Source organism: Puma concolor, chromosome E1 (genome assembly GCF_028749965.1).
Source record: "Puma concolor isolate L17-30 chromosome E1, mPumCon1.1.hap2, whole genome shotgun sequence".
NCBI classification, from domain to species: Eukaryota; Metazoa; Chordata; class Mammalia; order Carnivora; family Felidae; genus Puma; species Puma concolor.
Window position 1 is genome coordinate 7196022 of NC_141680.1, and position 17572 is coordinate 7213593.

The 17572-nt window shown below is 47.9% G+C and overlaps 1 protein-coding gene and 1 long non-coding RNA gene across 7 annotated transcripts in view; one reads left to right on the top strand and one right to left on the bottom strand.

Annotated features, from left to right (window-relative positions):
* ARHGAP44 (Rho GTPase activating protein 44) overlaps positions 1 to 17572 on the top strand; it is a 182496-nt gene that overhangs the window by 127437 nt on the left and 37487 nt on the right. For all 6 annotated transcript variants that reach the window (XR_015243853.1, XM_086686063.1, XM_086686061.1 and 3 more), the window contains 2 exons: positions 6560 to 6677; positions 14592 to 14660. Coding sequence is in view for 5 of the 6 variants with exons in the window: in XM_086686063.1 (XP_086542189.1) it covers positions 6560 to 6677; positions 14592 to 14660 (187 nt within the window). In the remaining variant the exon portion in view is untranslated. The remainder of the gene's footprint in view (positions 1 to 6559; positions 6678 to 14591; positions 14661 to 17572) is intronic.
* On the bottom strand, positions 392 to 17564 carry LOC147574043 (uncharacterized). The gene is made up of 2 exons (XR_015243854.1): positions 17149 to 17564; positions 392 to 810 (listed from the first exon to the last, which is right to left on the bottom strand). It is a non-coding gene; the product is annotated as an uncharacterized LOC147574043 (long non-coding RNA).

The window sequence follows — 17572 nt, forward strand, 5'->3', positions numbered from 1 at the left end:
AAAGCAAAGCCAGTGCTGTTAAATCCTGTTGCCTACGGAAGGTGGTGATGCTGACACTCTTCTTCTGTTAAGAAGGAAGAGGAACAGAAAGGTTGTCAGAGCTATTCTGACCCGGATCTGAGGCTCTCTCCTTCCCCCCCCCCAAAGTTTACGTATATATTTTGAGAGAGAGAGAGAGAGCATGAGCAGGGGAGGGGCAGAGAGAGGGAGGGAGAGAGAGAATCCCAAGCGGGCCCCATACTGTTAGCGCGGAGCCTGACGCAGGGCTGGATCTCACGCGCCGTGAGATCATGGCCTGAGCCGAAATCAAGAGTTGGACGCTTCACCAACAGAGCCACCCAGGCGCCCCCTGAGGCTCTCTCCTTAGCGTATGTGGAGGAAACCGAGCAGGTTGTATGGGACGTATTCATTTGGCATCGCTCACGACTACGTGCTTGGGTCACATACAGATGCTCCCATGACATCAGCATTCAAGACCCACATGTGGGAGTCACACAGGAGGAGGAAACACATGCTGTTGGTCCCACTGGTAGATGCCTTGCTCCTGGGTTTGTAGAGTGATTTCCTTCTGTGGGGACCTGGTTCTTAGCTCAGAGGGCTTCTCTCTGCTTCTGTAAGGGAAACCTGAATTTCCAACACGGAGCTTCTGGTTGGGGGGCCGGATGCTACTAGCATCAGGGGCTCGCAGTTGCTGTCTCTACATTCGTATTTTTGTTCACTCTCCTTATGAGATGGGGAGTGCGTGGGCAGTCGTGGTCCATGTGGTCACATGGTGTGTTTTTGATGGTGACACCAAGTGGCGTAAAGATTCTGAAACCATAGAGAAGCATCGTTAGGAACCTGCTTTCCATGATTTAATGAACTCTGCCATCTAATGAACTCTTGCACATTTCCAGCCCGTCATCTCTTATATGCTGGGATTCGGGGAGGAAATCGCTACCTCCCCTATCCAAATCTTTATGCCTCTGAACTTCAGCTGAGACCCTTCACAACCCTCGTTGTTTCGGAAGCCAACCCACCCCCAACTTCTGCCTTTTCCCTGACCCCTGGCTCGTCAGCCCACATGAGGACTGCATCCCGAGAGGCAGCAGTGAGAGTAAGACCAAATGTTCAGTAGCAAGATCACCAGCCGCTCTTCTGGAACAGTTGGGTTCTCCCTGCCCTGATCTCCACCCCTCCCAGCCTCCCCGTGTGGTCAGTTTGCACTTCTGTTCTTTGTGATGTCCTTCTTCTGATTATTAGACCTTTCTTTAGTCTTGTTTGTTTGGTCCTTCATGAGTTACGCTCTCCACTGTGCAGCATGTCCCAGGTGGACACACACTCTTGATCATTGTGACTAGATCTTTGAATTCTACTACAACTAGGGTGAGTAGTGTCAAATCCACCTCATTTTTCCAGTGTTTAATTCGAATACGAGGTGTGTCTTTACCTCTATCCGAGTATATCTGGTTTATCTGTTTCAAAAGCCAATTTGATAAGCCTTCATATCCTCAGAGAAGACCAAAGCTGAGTAAAAGATTGTAGATAAGGAGGATGGAGGAAAAACTCAAGGAAGCTTTACGCTGGATTAAAGATGCGAATTGAATTGAACTTAATTGAATTGAACTTAATTGAATTGAACTTAATTGAATTGAACTTAATTGAACTGAACTGAATTGAACTAAATTGAATTGAGCTGAACTGAATTGAACTGAACTGAATGGAATTGAACTGAATGGAACTGAATTGAATTGAACTGAACTGAATTGAACTGAACTGAATTGAACTGAATTGAATGTTATACAAATGTCTTTTCTGTGATAGGTTTGCTTGGACAATGGTTACAGAAGGAGCCCCATTCCTTTCCAAAGTCTGCCTCACTTTTTTTCTGGGCATGTATCTAATATCAACCCTTCTGAGTCCAGAACATATCATATTTCTGCTGAATTGATGCTTCTGGGTCCCACTGTGGACTAAATTGTGTTTTCCCTCCCCAAATCCATATGTCGAAGCACTAATCCCTACTGTCTTTGGAGATAGGGCCTTTCTGAAGTAATTAAGGTGAAGTCAGGTTGTAAGGGGAGGGCCTTAATCCAGTAGGATTGGTGGCCTTATAAGAAGAGGAAGAGAGATTTCTTTCTCCCTCCACGCTCAGAGGAAGGGCTGTGTGCTGAGGAGTGAGGAGGCAGCTCTCTGCCAACCAGCAACAGAGCCCTCCCCTAAACCCAAACCTTGCCAGAGCCTTGACCTGGGACTTGCAGTCTTCAGAACTATGAGAAAACCAATTCCTGTTGTTCAAGCTCCCAGGTGTGTGGCATATTATCATGACATCCTGAGCAGATTAAGACACTTGCCTTCTTCAGAAGCAGATAAACTAATATAAATAAAGCAGGAGAGTTTGGGGAAGGATCCTGAGTAGCTCATGGAAGTAAGGAAGTGGCTAATTAGAAGTGAATTCTGGAGCTGTGGCCGATTTAAGTACCTCTGGAAGGGAGGGCAATAGCTGTTCTTCATCTGTCACCTGTGCTCTCCACATACGGGCCTCTTCCGTCCATTGTCTTCATGGTCCTCTAGGCTCATGTCTCTTCAGCATGACCCTTGACCCTTTCTAGTTCTAGAAGTACAAAGGAGAGGCTCGTTTGTCCGGACTTTGCTTACATGCCACTTTCTTGGCCTGTCAGTTGGTCACAGTGATGAAGGGTGGGGGCACGGGGTTGGTTTGCATCAGGGACCCTCATCTGGACCGCTCACGGTGAGGGCCATGCCAAACTGGCTGCTCTCTGGGGCCCACACATCGGAGCAGGAGTGGGGCAGGGCCTCACAAAGCAGAGGATGACAGTGACACAGGAAAGGGGGAGACTGGCCGGAGGAAATAATAAATGTGCCATTACAGGAACATTCCCGTTCTGAAAAGTCTTCCTCTTGACTTCCGGTTGCTTTGAACTTCTCTTGCATTTGCCCTCTTGACCCTCCTCCTGATCCCTAAAATCTCATACCCTTATTTCTGGCCCGTTTCTCTCCTCTCCCCTTCATGAAAGCCAGCCGGTATTCTGTCTCCTCCTCCCCCAGATTGTGTAGTGATGACATCTTTCCCAGCGAACGATGGTGTCCCAGCAGACCTTTCTGCTCTGCAAATTTTAAAGCTCACGCTTCTTGGTCAAGAATCCCTGTTTTCTTCTCTTGACAAAGCAGGACAGTTCTTGAGTTTATTTATAGAACGGGTGGCTGGCAAGACGACCGTACCTTGAAATTCACAGTTAAGGTCTCTTTTCCCGGCAGATTACTGTCCATACACGTTTCTGTGTTTTCCTTGTCATTTTATTCTTTATTTCCACAGTCTCATTCCACATCTTATCACTACTTTGTGATCTCAAAATACGTGATTTATCTATTACGAATAAAATTCCCTATAAAAGGAGGGGAAAGATGTAGGATTTTTAACTACCAAGATGTGGGGGGTGCCTGGTTGGCTCAGTTGGTTGAGCATCTGATTCTTTTTTTTTTTTTTTAACGTTTATTTATTTTTGAGACAGAGAGAGACAGAGCATGAACGGGGGAGGGTCAGAGAGAGGGAGACACAGAATCTGAAACAGGCTCCAGGCTCTGAGCTGTCAGCACAAAGCCCGACGCGGGGCTCGAACTCACAGACCGTGAGATCATGACCCGAGCCGAAGTCGGCCTCTCAACCGACTGAGCCACCCAGGTGCCCCGAGCATCTGATTCTTGATCTTGGGTCAGGTTATGATCTCACGGTTCGTGAGTTCGAGCCCTGCACCAGGATCTCTGCACTGAGTGTGGAGCCTGCTTAAGATTCCCTCCCTCCCTCCCTCCCTCCCTCCCTCCCTCCCTCTCTCTCTCCTTCTCTCTGTCTGTCTGTCTCTCTCTCTCTGTCTCTCTCTGTCTCCTCCTCTTCCCTGCTCGCACATGTTCTCTCTCTAAAAAAAAAAATAATTAATTAAAAATTTTAAAAAAATTACACACTCAGAGGAACAAATAAATAAATTACCAAGATGTGGGCCAAGGGGTAGAATTTATGGGGAAAATAGAAGGAAATAAGGAAGAAAAGAAAGGTAATGTACGAAAATGTCCTCATTTTAATACACCCATGTTAAGTATAATTGTTTTATTTTTTAATCTAATCCAGATCTTTGAAGCCATAAAAATCCGTGTCTGTGGTCACTTTGTTTACTTATTTTTTCACACCTATATTGGTTAGTTATTTTTTCGTTAGGTAGTATGAGCCAAATGGTGGTTATAGCTTTATATATATACATATATATACATATATATATATATATGTATATATATATATTTTAAAGTAGGCTCACGCCCAAGGTGGGGCTTGAACTCACAACCCTGAGAACAAGAGCCACATGCTCCACTGACTGAGCGAGCCAGGCGCCCCAGAGCTTGATCTCATAATCTACCCTATTCATTATCAGTGATCTAAATTACATCCATGGAGTCTCCTATTTTATTTGACAAGCCCTACGACGCTTTATTTTTAAAATTTTATTTTTTGTTAAATTTTTTAAACACTGAATTTATTTTTGAGAAAGAGAGAGTGAGATCGGGGGAGGAACAGAGAGAGAGAGGGAGACACAGAATCCGAAGCAGGCTCCGGGCTCTGAGCTGTCAGCACAGAGCCCGAGGAGGGGCTGGAACTCACGAACCGTGAGATCCTGACCTGAGCTGAAGTCAGACGCTTAACTGCGCCACCCAAGCACCCATCCACAACACTTTAATACTTTGTTTCACATGCTTAAACAAACCTCCGGATGTCTATTAAATGTATCCTTTCTGTAGGGCAAACCATTTTATGAGAAAGAATTCCCCAGGAATTTGTATTAATCCTTATCTGTTAGTTTAGATTTTGAAACATCTTTGAGTAGAGTATTTCCTTTCAATTTTGCCTTGAATTCTTTTCTTGAGCGAGGAATGGTTCCCAAGACCTGTGTGTCCGTCTCTGGACCTTCAAGCCAGCTTGACGTCCCAAAGCCTTTTTAAGTAATTTTCCCGTGAATGCATTTCTCTAAGGAATACAGAATCCGTTGTTGTTGTTGTTGTTGTTGTTGTTGTTGTTGTTGTTGTTGTTGTTGTTATTTTGTTAATAGCAAAGATGACTATTATTTCCTCTTCTTGTGTCACAGCCTTGGACCCCTCTGTATGTCCTGAGGGTAAGAAGAGATTGTGACTCTCAAAGTGAGGGTCACGTTATCTTTTGCCTTTATGTTGGATGGCGTGAGAGCCAAATGGTACCTGCAGGGCCGTCCAGTTTGGTCTGTATGCTATTGGCCTATATGGTGTTTGAGAGAAATTATTTAGGGGCGTCTGGATGGCTCAGTCGGTCAAGCATCCAACTCTTGGTTTCCACTCAGGTTGTGATCTCACGGTCTGCGAGATCGAGCCCCACGTCAGACTCGGCGCTAACAGTATGGAGCCTGCTTGGGATTTTCTCTCTCTCTCCCTCTCTCTCTGTCCCTCCCCCACTTGCCCCACCCCTCAAAATAAATAAATAAATTTTTAAAAAGTATTTAGGGGTGCCGGGTTGGCTCATTTGATTCAGCGTCTGAGTCTTGCTTTCGGCTCAGGTCATTATCTCATGGTTTGTGAGATCGAGACCCGCATCAGGCTCTGTGCTGACAGTGCGGAGCCTGCTTGGGAGTGTCTCTCCCTGTCTCTCTCAAAATAAATAGATAAACTTAAAAAAAAGAGAGAGAGAAACTAACCTGTTGCCATATTTCATCAGGAGGGTTCCTGTGACAGTTGCCAGCTTCTCTTGGCAATTGAGACATCTGGCAGCTTGGGCCCCATGAGCCCCCCTGAAACACAGCTGCACTGCAGTCTGGGCAGTGACCCCCACCAGGGCCCCCTTCCCCTCGCTGCCCCTCCCCACCCCGATTTTCAGGCAGGTGTTAGACTGCAGACAGGTGTTGGCTGTCCTGACGTCCTAATCACACGAGGAACCCGCTGCTGACCCCGCGACACCTGCTACCATCTAGGGTCATCGGAGCCTTCCTTCTGGGGAGCTGCTTTGTGGGTATCCCCCTGATCACGCCAGAGCAGCAGCTTCGCCACCCAGCCTGCCCCCAGCGCCTGCCTCCGACGGCAGGTCTTGTCCGCGAAAAGAGAAACGTTTAAGGAAATATGAGCGCCGCCTCTCAATGTTGACAGCAAGCTTTCCGCGCTGGCTGGCAGAGGCTTTCGCTTTCAGATTCGTCTTTGATCTTAACTGCCCGTGCTCTCAGCTCGCCACGGTTTCGGCTGCAGCCAAGTCAGTGAGCGTCTCCAGACTCGGAGTCCGCGGGACAGTCAGGGGCCAGAAAGGGACAGCCAGCCCTGTGCTTCAGAGGAAGCACCGGTGGTGGTCCTGTGTGATCCCTGGTGTTCAGGGGAACGTGGGGGACAATCCGGGGAATGCCCGCCCTTGTCCGAACGGGGCGGCTGATCCTCTGTGTCCAGCAGCTACCGCCCGGGGCCTCCTGGGGAACGTCCCTAACCGGCTCTTCTCTCGGTGTCCCCGTGATACCCCAGGGCTCGGCCTGTCTCACACGTCTCTTTTTCTCCTGTTTTCCACCAGGTGGCAGCAGACGTCGAAGTCTTTAGGTTTGTCCGGCAGCTTGCAGCCCGCAGGTGCCAAAGCTGACGCCCTCAGGGAAGAGATGGACGAGGCCGCCAACCGAGTGGAGATTTGCAGGGTACCCGCCCCCCCCCCCCACTTTGCTCCTCCTCACCGGGACAGATGGGGGAGCCCTCAGGGAGTCCCTGATTCTTCACCGGAGTTGTAGGAAAACCCTAAGGGTGACGTCTGGTTGGACTGAACGTCCCCAGGCTTGCCCACGGGCATCCCCAGAGCCAGGATGAGCCCTAAGAGCTGGGGCTTTGAGGCGACCTAGACTGGGGTGGGGTTGGTGGCAGTGGTGGGTTATGAACAGGGTTCCTGCATGGCAGGCAAAGAGGAAATGGCCTTGGCCTCCATGCGAAGCGTTTGTAGGGCGCTCTGAGTCCCACAGGATGGATTCCGGGCTGGAAAGAACAGTTGAGAATCTAGACCGTAGGCGAACCTTGACTCACTGCCGGTATTAAATTGTTTAGCTTCTGGTTCACCCTTTAATATTCCCTGAGCCCTTTTATCCGTCTCTCGCCTCCCAGGACACAGTTAATGATGAGGCTGGAATGCTGACCGAGGAGATAGTCACGGACGAGAGACGTTCCCTCTGGTTTAAGAGAGGAATGTCTCGTTCTGAGGAGTAGGTGTCTTGGAGCTGATAGGCGTTAATTGGCAATGTGCCGTTTATGGAGCTCTGTGTCTGTGCACATCTGTATGCGTGCGCTCAGGTCCGTTTGGGTTCAGAACTGGGGAACAGTCTATGCACGTCTGTATACGTGCGCTCAGGTCCGTTTGGGTTCAGGTCCGTTTGGGTTCAGATCCGGGGAACAGGCTATGCACGTCTGTATACGTGCGCTGAGGCCCGTTTGGGTTTAGAGCCGACGAACAGTCTATGCAAATCTGTATACGTGCGCTCAGGTCCATTTGGCTTTAAGTCCAAGGAACATTTTATGCACATCTGTATGCGTGCGCTCAGGTCCGTTTGGGTTCAGAACTGGGGAACAGTCTATGCACGTCTGTATACGTGCGCTCAGGTCCGTTTGGGTTCAGAGCCGGGGAACAGGCTATGCACGTCTGTATACGTGCGCTGAGGCCCGTTTGGGTTTAGAGCCGACGAACAGTCTATGCAAATCTGTATACGTGCGCTCAGGTCCATTTGGCTTTAAGTCCAAGGAACATTTTATGCACATCTGTATGCGTGCGCTCAGGTCCGTTTGGCTTCAGTGCGAGGAACAGTCTATGCACGTCTGTATACTTGCACTCAGGTCCCTTTGGGTTCAGATCCGGGGAACAGTCTATGCACGTCTGTACACGTGCGCTCAGGTCCATTTGGGTTTAGATCCAAGGAACAAGCGTGTCATGTTCCTGGAAGTATGCTGGGAACCAGGTGTCTTTATCTCCTGCGCTTTTAGCGGAGAATAGCCACTTTGCATGCAGCCATCTCTGATCTTTGTGGCCTTTTCTAGTCTCGTCCGCTGGCCCGTGGGCGCATCCTTCTACAGCGCAGGTGGCTTTGACCTTGCGTTCAGGTGACGTTCAGGGTCAGATAGCATTTCTCTCTGGAAATTAGCAACACTGGCCAATCTGTCAAGGACTCATGATCTCTCCAGCTGCAATGCTATGGAATCCAGCAAAGTAAAACTTTGAAATCCTTCATCAGATCCAGGACTCCTCGTAAGTACAGCTCATTTGCCATCGTAACGTGGCAATGTGTTCCTTAGGTAAGAATCTTGTTTCTTGGGGCACCTGGGTGGCTCAGTCAGTTAAGGGTCTGACTTTGGCTCAGGTCACGATCTCGCGGTTCACGAGTTCGAGCCCCGCGTCAGGCTCTGTGCTGACAGCTCAGAGCCTGGAGCCTGCTTCAGATTCTCTGTCCTCCTCTCTCTTTGTCCTCCTCTCTCTCTCTGTCCCTCCCCTGCTTGTGCTCTGTCTCTCTCTCAAAAATAAATAAAAACATTAAAAAAAACCTTTTTTTAAAAGAATCTTGTTTCTTACAAAATTATACCTTAACACACAAGAGACGGTGGTGTCGAGGGGGTGCTGGATAGGACTGTCCAACTACATCAGAACAGAACTCTAATACCTTCATTGGTCCATGCCTTTTTACAATTGTTATTTTTACCAAAAACTATGTTAGTTTCCTCTTCAAGGGTTAAAAAAGTGATACAATTTACCATAACCAGTGAAAAAGTACAAAAACATATCAAGAAAAGCACCAGTAATTCCCCCCCCCCGCCCCATTCCTGCCCAGCAACCCTTTTGCTTCCAGAGAGGATGACCAAGTCCCCCTGCTCACCGATATTTATTTTCAAATTTGTTTAATGTGTCTTTATTTTTGAGAGAGAGAGAGACACAGCATGAGCAGCGGAGGGGCAGAGAGAGAGGGAGACACAGAATCTGAAACACGCTCCAGGCTCCGAGCTGTCAGCACAGAGCCCGATGTGGGGCTCAAACCCACAAACCGCGAGATCATGACCTGAGCCAAAGTCGGACGCTTAACTGACTGAGCCACCCAGGTGCCCCTCTAATTGCCTATTTTTGTTGGCATTTGAACTAACATTTCTACTTTCCTTAAATGCCAGTTTATAGATGTTCCCCGCATATTCGGGGTATTCAACTTTCTTCTACCTGTTGTGTCCCAAGTCATTTTCCAGTCTGTGGTTAGTCTTTTGTTGATGTCTGCCATTAAAAACTTGTTTATATGTATGTTTCCCTTGCACGGGGTTTAAGATTCCAGGCATCTTCCACCTCAAGGTTAAAGCATTTGGCCCGGTCTGTGTTTTGAATATTGGGCATTTCAGCAGAGGTACAGTGGTCTCTCCTTGTTGTTCTAAATTGTACTGCCCTAACGACACAAGATGATGAACATTTTCTCATGCACTTACTTGCTATCTGTCTATGTTCTTTGGTGACGTGTTTGTGCAGGTCTTTTGTCCACTTTTCAATTGGGTTATTTAATAGCATGTCGTTAAAAAAAAATTTTTTTTTAATGTTTATTTTTGAGAGCTAGAGATAGAGCGTGAACGGGGGAGGGGCAGAGAGAGAGGGAGACACAGACTCCGAAGCAGGCTCCAGGCTCCAAGCTGTCAGCAAAGAGCCCGACACGGGGCTTGAACCCACAAACTGTGAGAGCATGACCTGAGCCAAGATCCAAGAGTCAGAGGCTGAACCGACTGAGCCCCAACAATCTTTGAATTCGTGTATTTAGACCATTGATGTTTAAGTGATTGTTGAATATAGTAATACCTACCATAATTCTTCCTGTTTTCTATTTGTTTCTCTTCTTCTCTGTTACTATTTTTGCTCTCAAAGTTTCTGCCTTTTGAGGCTTCACTTTAGGCTTTCAGGTGGCTTTGCTTTTTCTCCTTTCTCAGCCTATTAATTATACTTTTCTTAGGGTTTATGTTTTTAGTGGGAGCCCATTTGCAATATATATTTATCACGCATCCAAGTCCACTTTGGAAGAGCTGTTTAGCATTTCCCATATAGTGCAAGTATGTCTCAGTGAGAAAATACCCCTGGTTCCTTCCACTGACTTGTACGTAAGCGTTCGTAAGCACAAGTGTGTTTATATGACTGTATCCATGTAATCATACACCGTGCAATCGTGTGTTTATCTCAATGCATGGATACGTTCACATATGCGTAAGTACATTGTTGCTTGCAAATTTATCCCGTAGATTAAGCATGAGAAAAATAAAAGTTTTATGGTATCTTCACTTAGTCCTTCTCTAATGCTTGTCCTTTCTTTGTGAGCGTCTGAGTTTCTGACCTTTATCTTTTTCATTCTGTCTTAAAGAACATTTTTTTTCACACATTTCTTATAAGACCGGTCTGCTGGCAACAAATCCCGTAAATTTCTTCAAATCCCTTTAAAAAAATTTTTTTTTTAATGTTTTACTTATTTTTGAGAGAGACAGAGCATGAGTAGGGGAGGGGCAGAGAGAGAGAGGGAGATGTAGAATCTAAGCAGCCTCCAGGCTCTGAGCTGTCAGCACAGAGCCCGACGTGGGGCTCGAACTCATGAGCCGTGAGATCATGACCTGAGCTGAAGTTGGGCGCTTAACCAACTGAGCCACTCAGGCACTCCTCTTTAAGTCCCTTTTGAAAGTAATTTTGCAGTGTATGGATTTCTAGATTGGTGAGCTTTTTTTTTTTCCCCCTCTTCTCCATACTTTAAATATTTTACTCTACCCTCTTCTGGCTTTGCATGTTTTCTGAGGAGAAGTCAGATGTAATTCTTATCTTGTGTTCTGCTAAAACATTTTTAACCTCTGGCTTCTTTCAGTATTTTTTCTTTGTTTTTGATTTTCTGAAGTTTGAATATGCTATGCTATGCCTAGGTGTCTTTTTTTTTTTTTTTAACTAAAATCCCTAATATCCCAACTCAATCTTGCTAATATTTTTTAATTTAACTATAAGAACGGGGTGCCTGGGTGACTCGGTTGAGCGTCCAACTCTTAATTTTGGCTCAGGTCATGATCTCACGGTTCATGAGATCAAGCCCCACATTTGGCTCTGTGCTGACAGTGTGGTACCTGCTTGGAATTCTCTCTCACCCTCCCTCCCTCCCCCCCCCCCAATGTAAATAAAAACTTAAAAAGAAATTCTTTTAAATAAATTTAACTATAAGGAAATACAAAACCAGAATTAATTTTAAACTGCAGAATTTATCCTAAGGAAATAATCAAGAGACGGGTGCAAATCTATACGAACACATGCTTTCCAAGTGTTGTAATGAAAAATTAGAAACACAGTATCCAGCAACAGACTGGTTGGTCTGTTCAATATATGGTCCATTCATACATTAAATGTCATGTGACTGTTAGATTGTTTCTCTGGGGGGGTGGGGGGGGAATAAACTGCAACATGGTCTGGTCCCATTTTTGCAAACCAACCATACAAAGTGTGGGACTGATGAAAATAGATATAATGTGAGCAGACATCACGTGTGTTTGTAGCGCTCTCTCTGTGTGGTGGGATTGCAGGTGAACTTGGGTATTTACTCTGTATTTTTTCCGAGCGTGGATTCATCGCGAAAGCAGAAAACAAATGATTTTTAAAACACGTTAAGGGGCACCTGGGTGGCGCAGTCGGTTAAGCGTCTGACTTCAGCCAGGTCACGATCTCGCGGTCCGTGAGTTCGAGCCCCGCATCGGGCTCTGGGCTGACGGCTCAGAGCCTGGAGCCTGTTTCCGATTCTGTGTCTCTCTCTCTCTCTGCCCCTCCCCCGTTCATGCTCTGTCTCTCTCTGTCCCAAAAATTAAAAAAAAAAAAAAAAAACACGTTAAACTCTGGTGATGATTGATTTTTCTTTTCTTTATAAAGGAAATTTGCTCATGATTCACATAAATGGAAATTGGATTTAGTTTTCACTTTCATTTCTTACAATTCGGCTTATTTGGGACTGTTGTTAACTCAGTAAGACGGTAATCCGATTATACCTTTAAGAAATCCTTTCGTGTTCCTGAGGGCGCCCACAGATGGTCTGTCTGACTTTTCCAACATCATCTTTTGGCATAGCTCAAATGCTGAGTCATCGAAGGTGTACCATTTAGTCTTTCAAGGGGTCCCTGCCTTTCCTCTGTGTGCTGAGCCATTTTTATCATTCGACCCTTTGTTTTTTCCCTGCCTTGACCTACCTCCCTCACGGCTGCTGGTGATGGATGCCTCCTGACCAAAACTGTCATAGGCATGGCAGCTTAAATTGGTTCCTCTAGAAACTGCTGGCTTCAGCAGTCCTACAAAGGCTTTCATTGTAGGGGAGCTCTGATGAGGGGGAGCTGAGGCTTAGAACCCATTTTACCTGGGGGCGCCTGGGTGGCTCAGTCGGTCAAGCGTCCGACTTCGGCTCGGGTCATGATCTCACAGTTCGTGGGTTCGAGCCCCACGTCGGGCTCAGAGGCTGGAGCCTGCTTTGGATTCTGTCTCCTCCTCTCTCTGCCCCTCCCCACTTGTGCTCTGTCTCTCTCTGCCTCTCAAAAATAAAGTAAGTAATAATAAAAAAAAATTAAAAAAACAAAAACCATTTTACCCATGGGGAAAATTACCGCACCTTCATTTCTCATTCAGCAAATAGTTACAAAGCCTCTGCTGTGCAAAGCACATTTAAGACCGTGGAGGACGGGCAGGTGAGATCCTTAAACTCTTTCTTGGTAGCCACTCCCCCCAAATTCAGCACCTACCTAAGATGTTTAGATGAGAACTCCATGTGACGTCGTGCCTGGCACCTAGATTCTTCCCCACGAATGTTAATTCATTTCTTTTTAAAAATCTTTTTAGGGGCGCCTGGGTGGCTCAGTCGGTTAAGCGTCCGACTTCGGCTCAGGTCACGATCTCGCGGTATGTGAGTTCGAGCCCCGCGTCGGGCTCTGTGCTGACTGCTCGGAGCCTGGAGCCTGTTTTGGATTCTGTGTCTCCCTCTCTCTCTGCCTCTCCCCCGTTCATGCTCTGTCTCTCTCTGTCTCAAAAATAAATAAATGTTAAAAAAAAAAATCTTTTTAATGTTTATTTATTTTTGAGAGAGAGAGAGAGACAGACACAGAATGAGTGGGGGAGGGGCAGAGAGAGAGGGAGACACAGAATCCGAAGCAGGCTCCAGGCTCTGAGCTGTCAGCACAGAGCCGATGTGGGGCTCGAACTCACAGATCGTGAGATCATGACCTGAGCCCAAGAGGGACACTTAGCCCACTGAGCCACCCAGGTGCCCGGAATGTTAATTCATTTCTTTCCTCTTTCTTCATCCTTTGAAACTGGACCAAGTGTAGCATTGACTGATCTGTGCTTAAAGCTCTCCAAAGAACAGATTTCCCTCTTAATTCTGTGCCTTGTAGGTACAAGAACGCTTCAACAGTGTCTGCTTGTCCAGGGTCCTGGAAAAGGAAACAGATCCCTGCTCATGTTCCAGTGCTCTCACTGAGCCTGGCTTAATTGGCAGCTGGGGGGCAGGGGGGCTGAGGGTTGTGAGGTTGGTGCAGAATGCTTGGTGGAACGGGGGGGCAGTCCATGAAACAGCCTCTTCCTGAAGCATGTGGTGGCTCGCCTTCCTTCATTCAGCACCTGGATCCGCTTTCTAGGGCTGTTCTCATAGTTTCCGCAACTCACGCGTGATAGGCTCTTCTCTCCTCAGCTGAGCATCTCTTGTAAAGATCTGTCTCTTGCAGAGATCCGGGAGGAACTCTAGAGACCACCTGACTTGGGCAGACAAGTTCAGAGACACAACAGGCTAACAGACATGCTCAGTGACGGAGTCTGCAGTCCTACCCAAAACATACCATTAACTGCCCCCTTGCCGTGGGCGTTTCCATGGAAGTGACCCGCTCTCGAAAGAGAACGCACCCCAGACTCCGATCCAGCAAGAGGCCACTGCCCCCTGATCCCGCGGAGAGCTGGATGGTGCAGGACGGTCAACACCCCGAGACTTGCGCATGACGTGGGCAGAGCCTGCGCTCTTCCCAATGTTGAATCCGCAGCCCTGCTTTGAACCGGCCCAGCTGTCTTAGCCACCTTCCCCCCAACTGTTGTGTTTCCACTTCTCGCCCAGACGCGGGTGACCAACCAGTCAGTGTTGAGGATGAAGGAGAGCAGAGCGGTTCAGGGATCAGGGAAAGGAAGTGGCAGGCCATTTCAGGGAGGGCAGGAGCGCCCCTTGTCCTCGGAGGGGGTGCCGGCCGCGGAGATGTGTGGAAGTGATTTGCACATCACTCCCCCACGCCAGCCTTCCTGACTCTGGACTCTGGCTCACGTGTTACAATCCCCGGGGAGACTACCGGCCTAGGTGTTCTTTTCACACTTACTCATCCTCTGGAGTCCTGGTTGGGAGACACAGGGACGCCCATGAGAAAACTTGGCCATGTGTCAGAAATTATTAAAAACAGGATTTCACAGTGGTGAAGGCTCCTGCTTCCTTCAGCGGTGAAGGCTTCCTGTGATGTCTAGCCTCACGCGTTAGCTGCTCGATTGTTTTATGTTTGGCCTCAGTGCTGTGTTTCCCCTCCCGCAGGACCAACTCTCGGCGGACATGTACAGTTTTGTGGCCAAAGAAATCGACTATGCAAACTACTTTCAAACGGTAAGGGTCCAGAAAGGTAAGAGCCCTAAAAATTTGGTCCCAAGAGGCAGGGTGCGGACAAGAAGGAAAGGGGTGTGGAACCAAATGGTGGAACACACTATGGGAAAGAATATGGTATTTAATGGTTCTGTCTGTGAATCAATCCTGTGTTCTCTTTCCCTTTGCATGGATTTCACTAACCTAAGAGTAAAAGTCAACCCATCCGCCCATGCAGATGATTGCAATTCTGTCGTCTGTAACAGCGGTTCTCAGGGGTGATTTTGTCCCCTCTTCCAGTGGATGTCTGGCCATGTCTGCAGACGTTTGGGGCTGTCACCACTGGGGGAGGTGCACCTAGGGTCAGGAGTGCTGCTGAACATCTTACAGTGCACAGGACAGCCTCCCACAGCGAAGAGTGACTCCATCCCAAATGTCCGTCGGGCCAAGGTTAAGACGCCCTGGTCTATCATAAACAGGGAGCTTGGGAAGGAGATGATAACCCCCCAGCAAATATTTGTTTTTCATTTCGATCTTGGCCAAAGACCATGACAAGTAGGTAAACGATGATTAAGGTGGCCTCTCGTCGATGAAAGCAGATTAAGAAACAGGTCTGAGTCATCCATACTTGAATAATCTGGTCCAAATAATTAAGACCCTGGCTCTTTACCAGGGTAAGTGCAAGGCAAGTCAAAAACAAAACAGAACAGGGGCGCCTGGGTGGCTCAGTCGGTTAAGCGTCCAACTTCGGCTCAGGTCATGATCTCACAGTTCGTGAGTTCAGGCCCCACGTCGGGCTCTGTGCTGACAGCTCAGAGCCTGGATCCTGCTTGGGATTCTGTGTCTCCCTCTCTGTCTCTCTGCCCCTGCCCCGTTCGCGCTCTATCTCTCAAAAATAAACGTTAAAAATAGTTTTTTAAAAACAAAGCAGAGCAAAACAAAACCAGCAACAATTCAAAACACTTGAGAGAAAAACCACAAGTTAAAAATCCAGGTTAAGCTCGCCTGCCTTTAACTCTGGGGGATAAGATGCAAACTTTAAATGATCCAGGAAGTGATGGGGTGATAAGGAAGGAAGGTAAAGAGGAGAAGGAAGAGGACTGGAACGTTTACGATGGAAGCGTAGTAGCAGAGGCAAGGGCCGGTCACAGCTGTGATCGGCGAGTGGTCCAGACATTCAGATGAATCCCTTCCATCCTGAAAAAGCACTGATAAGCATATTCCTTCCAACCTGGACGGTTTATTTATTTATTTTTTTTTATTTTTTTTAAATTTTTTTTTTTTTCAACGTTTATTTTATTTTTGGGACAGAGAGAGACAGAGCATGAACGGGGGAGGGGCAGAGAGAGAGGGAGACACAGAATCGGAAACAGGCTCCAGGCTCTGAGCCATCAGCCCAGAGCCCGACGCGGGGCTCGAACTCACGGACCGCGAGATCGTGACCTGGCTGAAGTCGGACGCTTAACCGACTGCGCCACCCAGGCGCCCCCTGGACGGTTTATTTAAAAATAGCAGCACGTTCACAAGTTTATTCCATCGGGTATATGTACGGAGGTAATATTTTAAAATTTCTTAAATGAATGACCTTTTTGACATTCCAAAGCCACCTTGGACTGCCTCCTTCCTGCTTATGGACCATTTATTCTGGTGCTCGGATTTTTTTTTTTTTTTTTTTTTAAACTCATGTTAGTTTTTAGGTTTCACTCGGAGGTCAAGGTTATCTACCGTCCGCGTCGAGCATTTAAACAGAGTGGTTCCCTCCCCTTCCCCTGGTGCACGCACACCCGATGGCAGGGTGGGAGGGTGAGGGTTCGGAAATGGTGTTGTTCCCTGGGGTTTGTCTGCCCTTGTGGACACTTCAGCCGCTGGTTTAGTGGTGGGATGGTCAAAAGTGGGCAAATTGAAAGAATTTGATTTTTGGGGTTGTATCACGAGAGCCAAAGCTGTTTCACCGCCAAGGTACTCACAGAGGATGCTACATCAAGCCACACACGTTTTCTTTTCTTTTTTCTTTTTTTAAGTTTGTTTTGAGAGAGAGAGAGAGTGAGTGGGGGGAGGGGCAGATGGAGAGGGAGAGAGAGAGAGAGAGAGAATATCCGAAGCAGGCTCCCTGCTGTCAACGTGGAGCCTCATACAGCGCTCGAGCTCACGAACCATGAGACCACGACCTGAGCCAAAACCAAGAGTCGGTCGCTTACCCGACTGAACCACCCGGGCGTCTCAAGCCACACATTTTCTGATCACTTACATATCAAACCCATTTTGCAGAGGGGTGCCTGGGTGGCTCAGTCGGGTAAGCGACTGACTCTTGGTTTCAGCTCAGGTCATGATCTCACGGTTCATGGGATCGAGCCCCATGTTGGGTTCTGCACTGACCACACAGAACCTCCTTGGGATATTCTCTCTCTCTCCCTCTCTCTCTCTCTGCCCCTCCCCAGCTCGCTCGCGTGCTCTCTGTCTCTCTCAAAATAAATAAAAAACTAAAAAAAAAAAAAAAACTGTATAAACTCACCTTACAGAAACCAAGATCCATACAGACTAGCATACAGCTCGGTCTTCCAGGGAAACGGAATTTCCAGGCAAATCTCTAAGTGCGTTTCCTGCTTGTGTTTTCCTATTGCTTTCCTCCCTTTGCTGCTTTTGCTTGGAGGATGGGGTGCCAGGCGAGGTCCCGTCGCCGTGGAGGCTAGCTCTCCGTCAGGCTCCCGGCCTGGGGTGGTCCCCCTGTTCCTTCGTGGTTCTCCGGCTCCCCGAGATTTCCACCTCTGGCGAGTTCTCTGCTGCCGAGGCTCGGGGTGGGGGGGGGGGGGAGCATGCTGCAGCCGTCACATTAGGTGGATGAGAGAGCAGGGGACTCGTGCCTCCTCGCAGGGCACCCCGCTGGGTCCAGCCTCCTGTGCGCCCCACCCTCCCGCGAGCGATAACCTTGTCCTTGT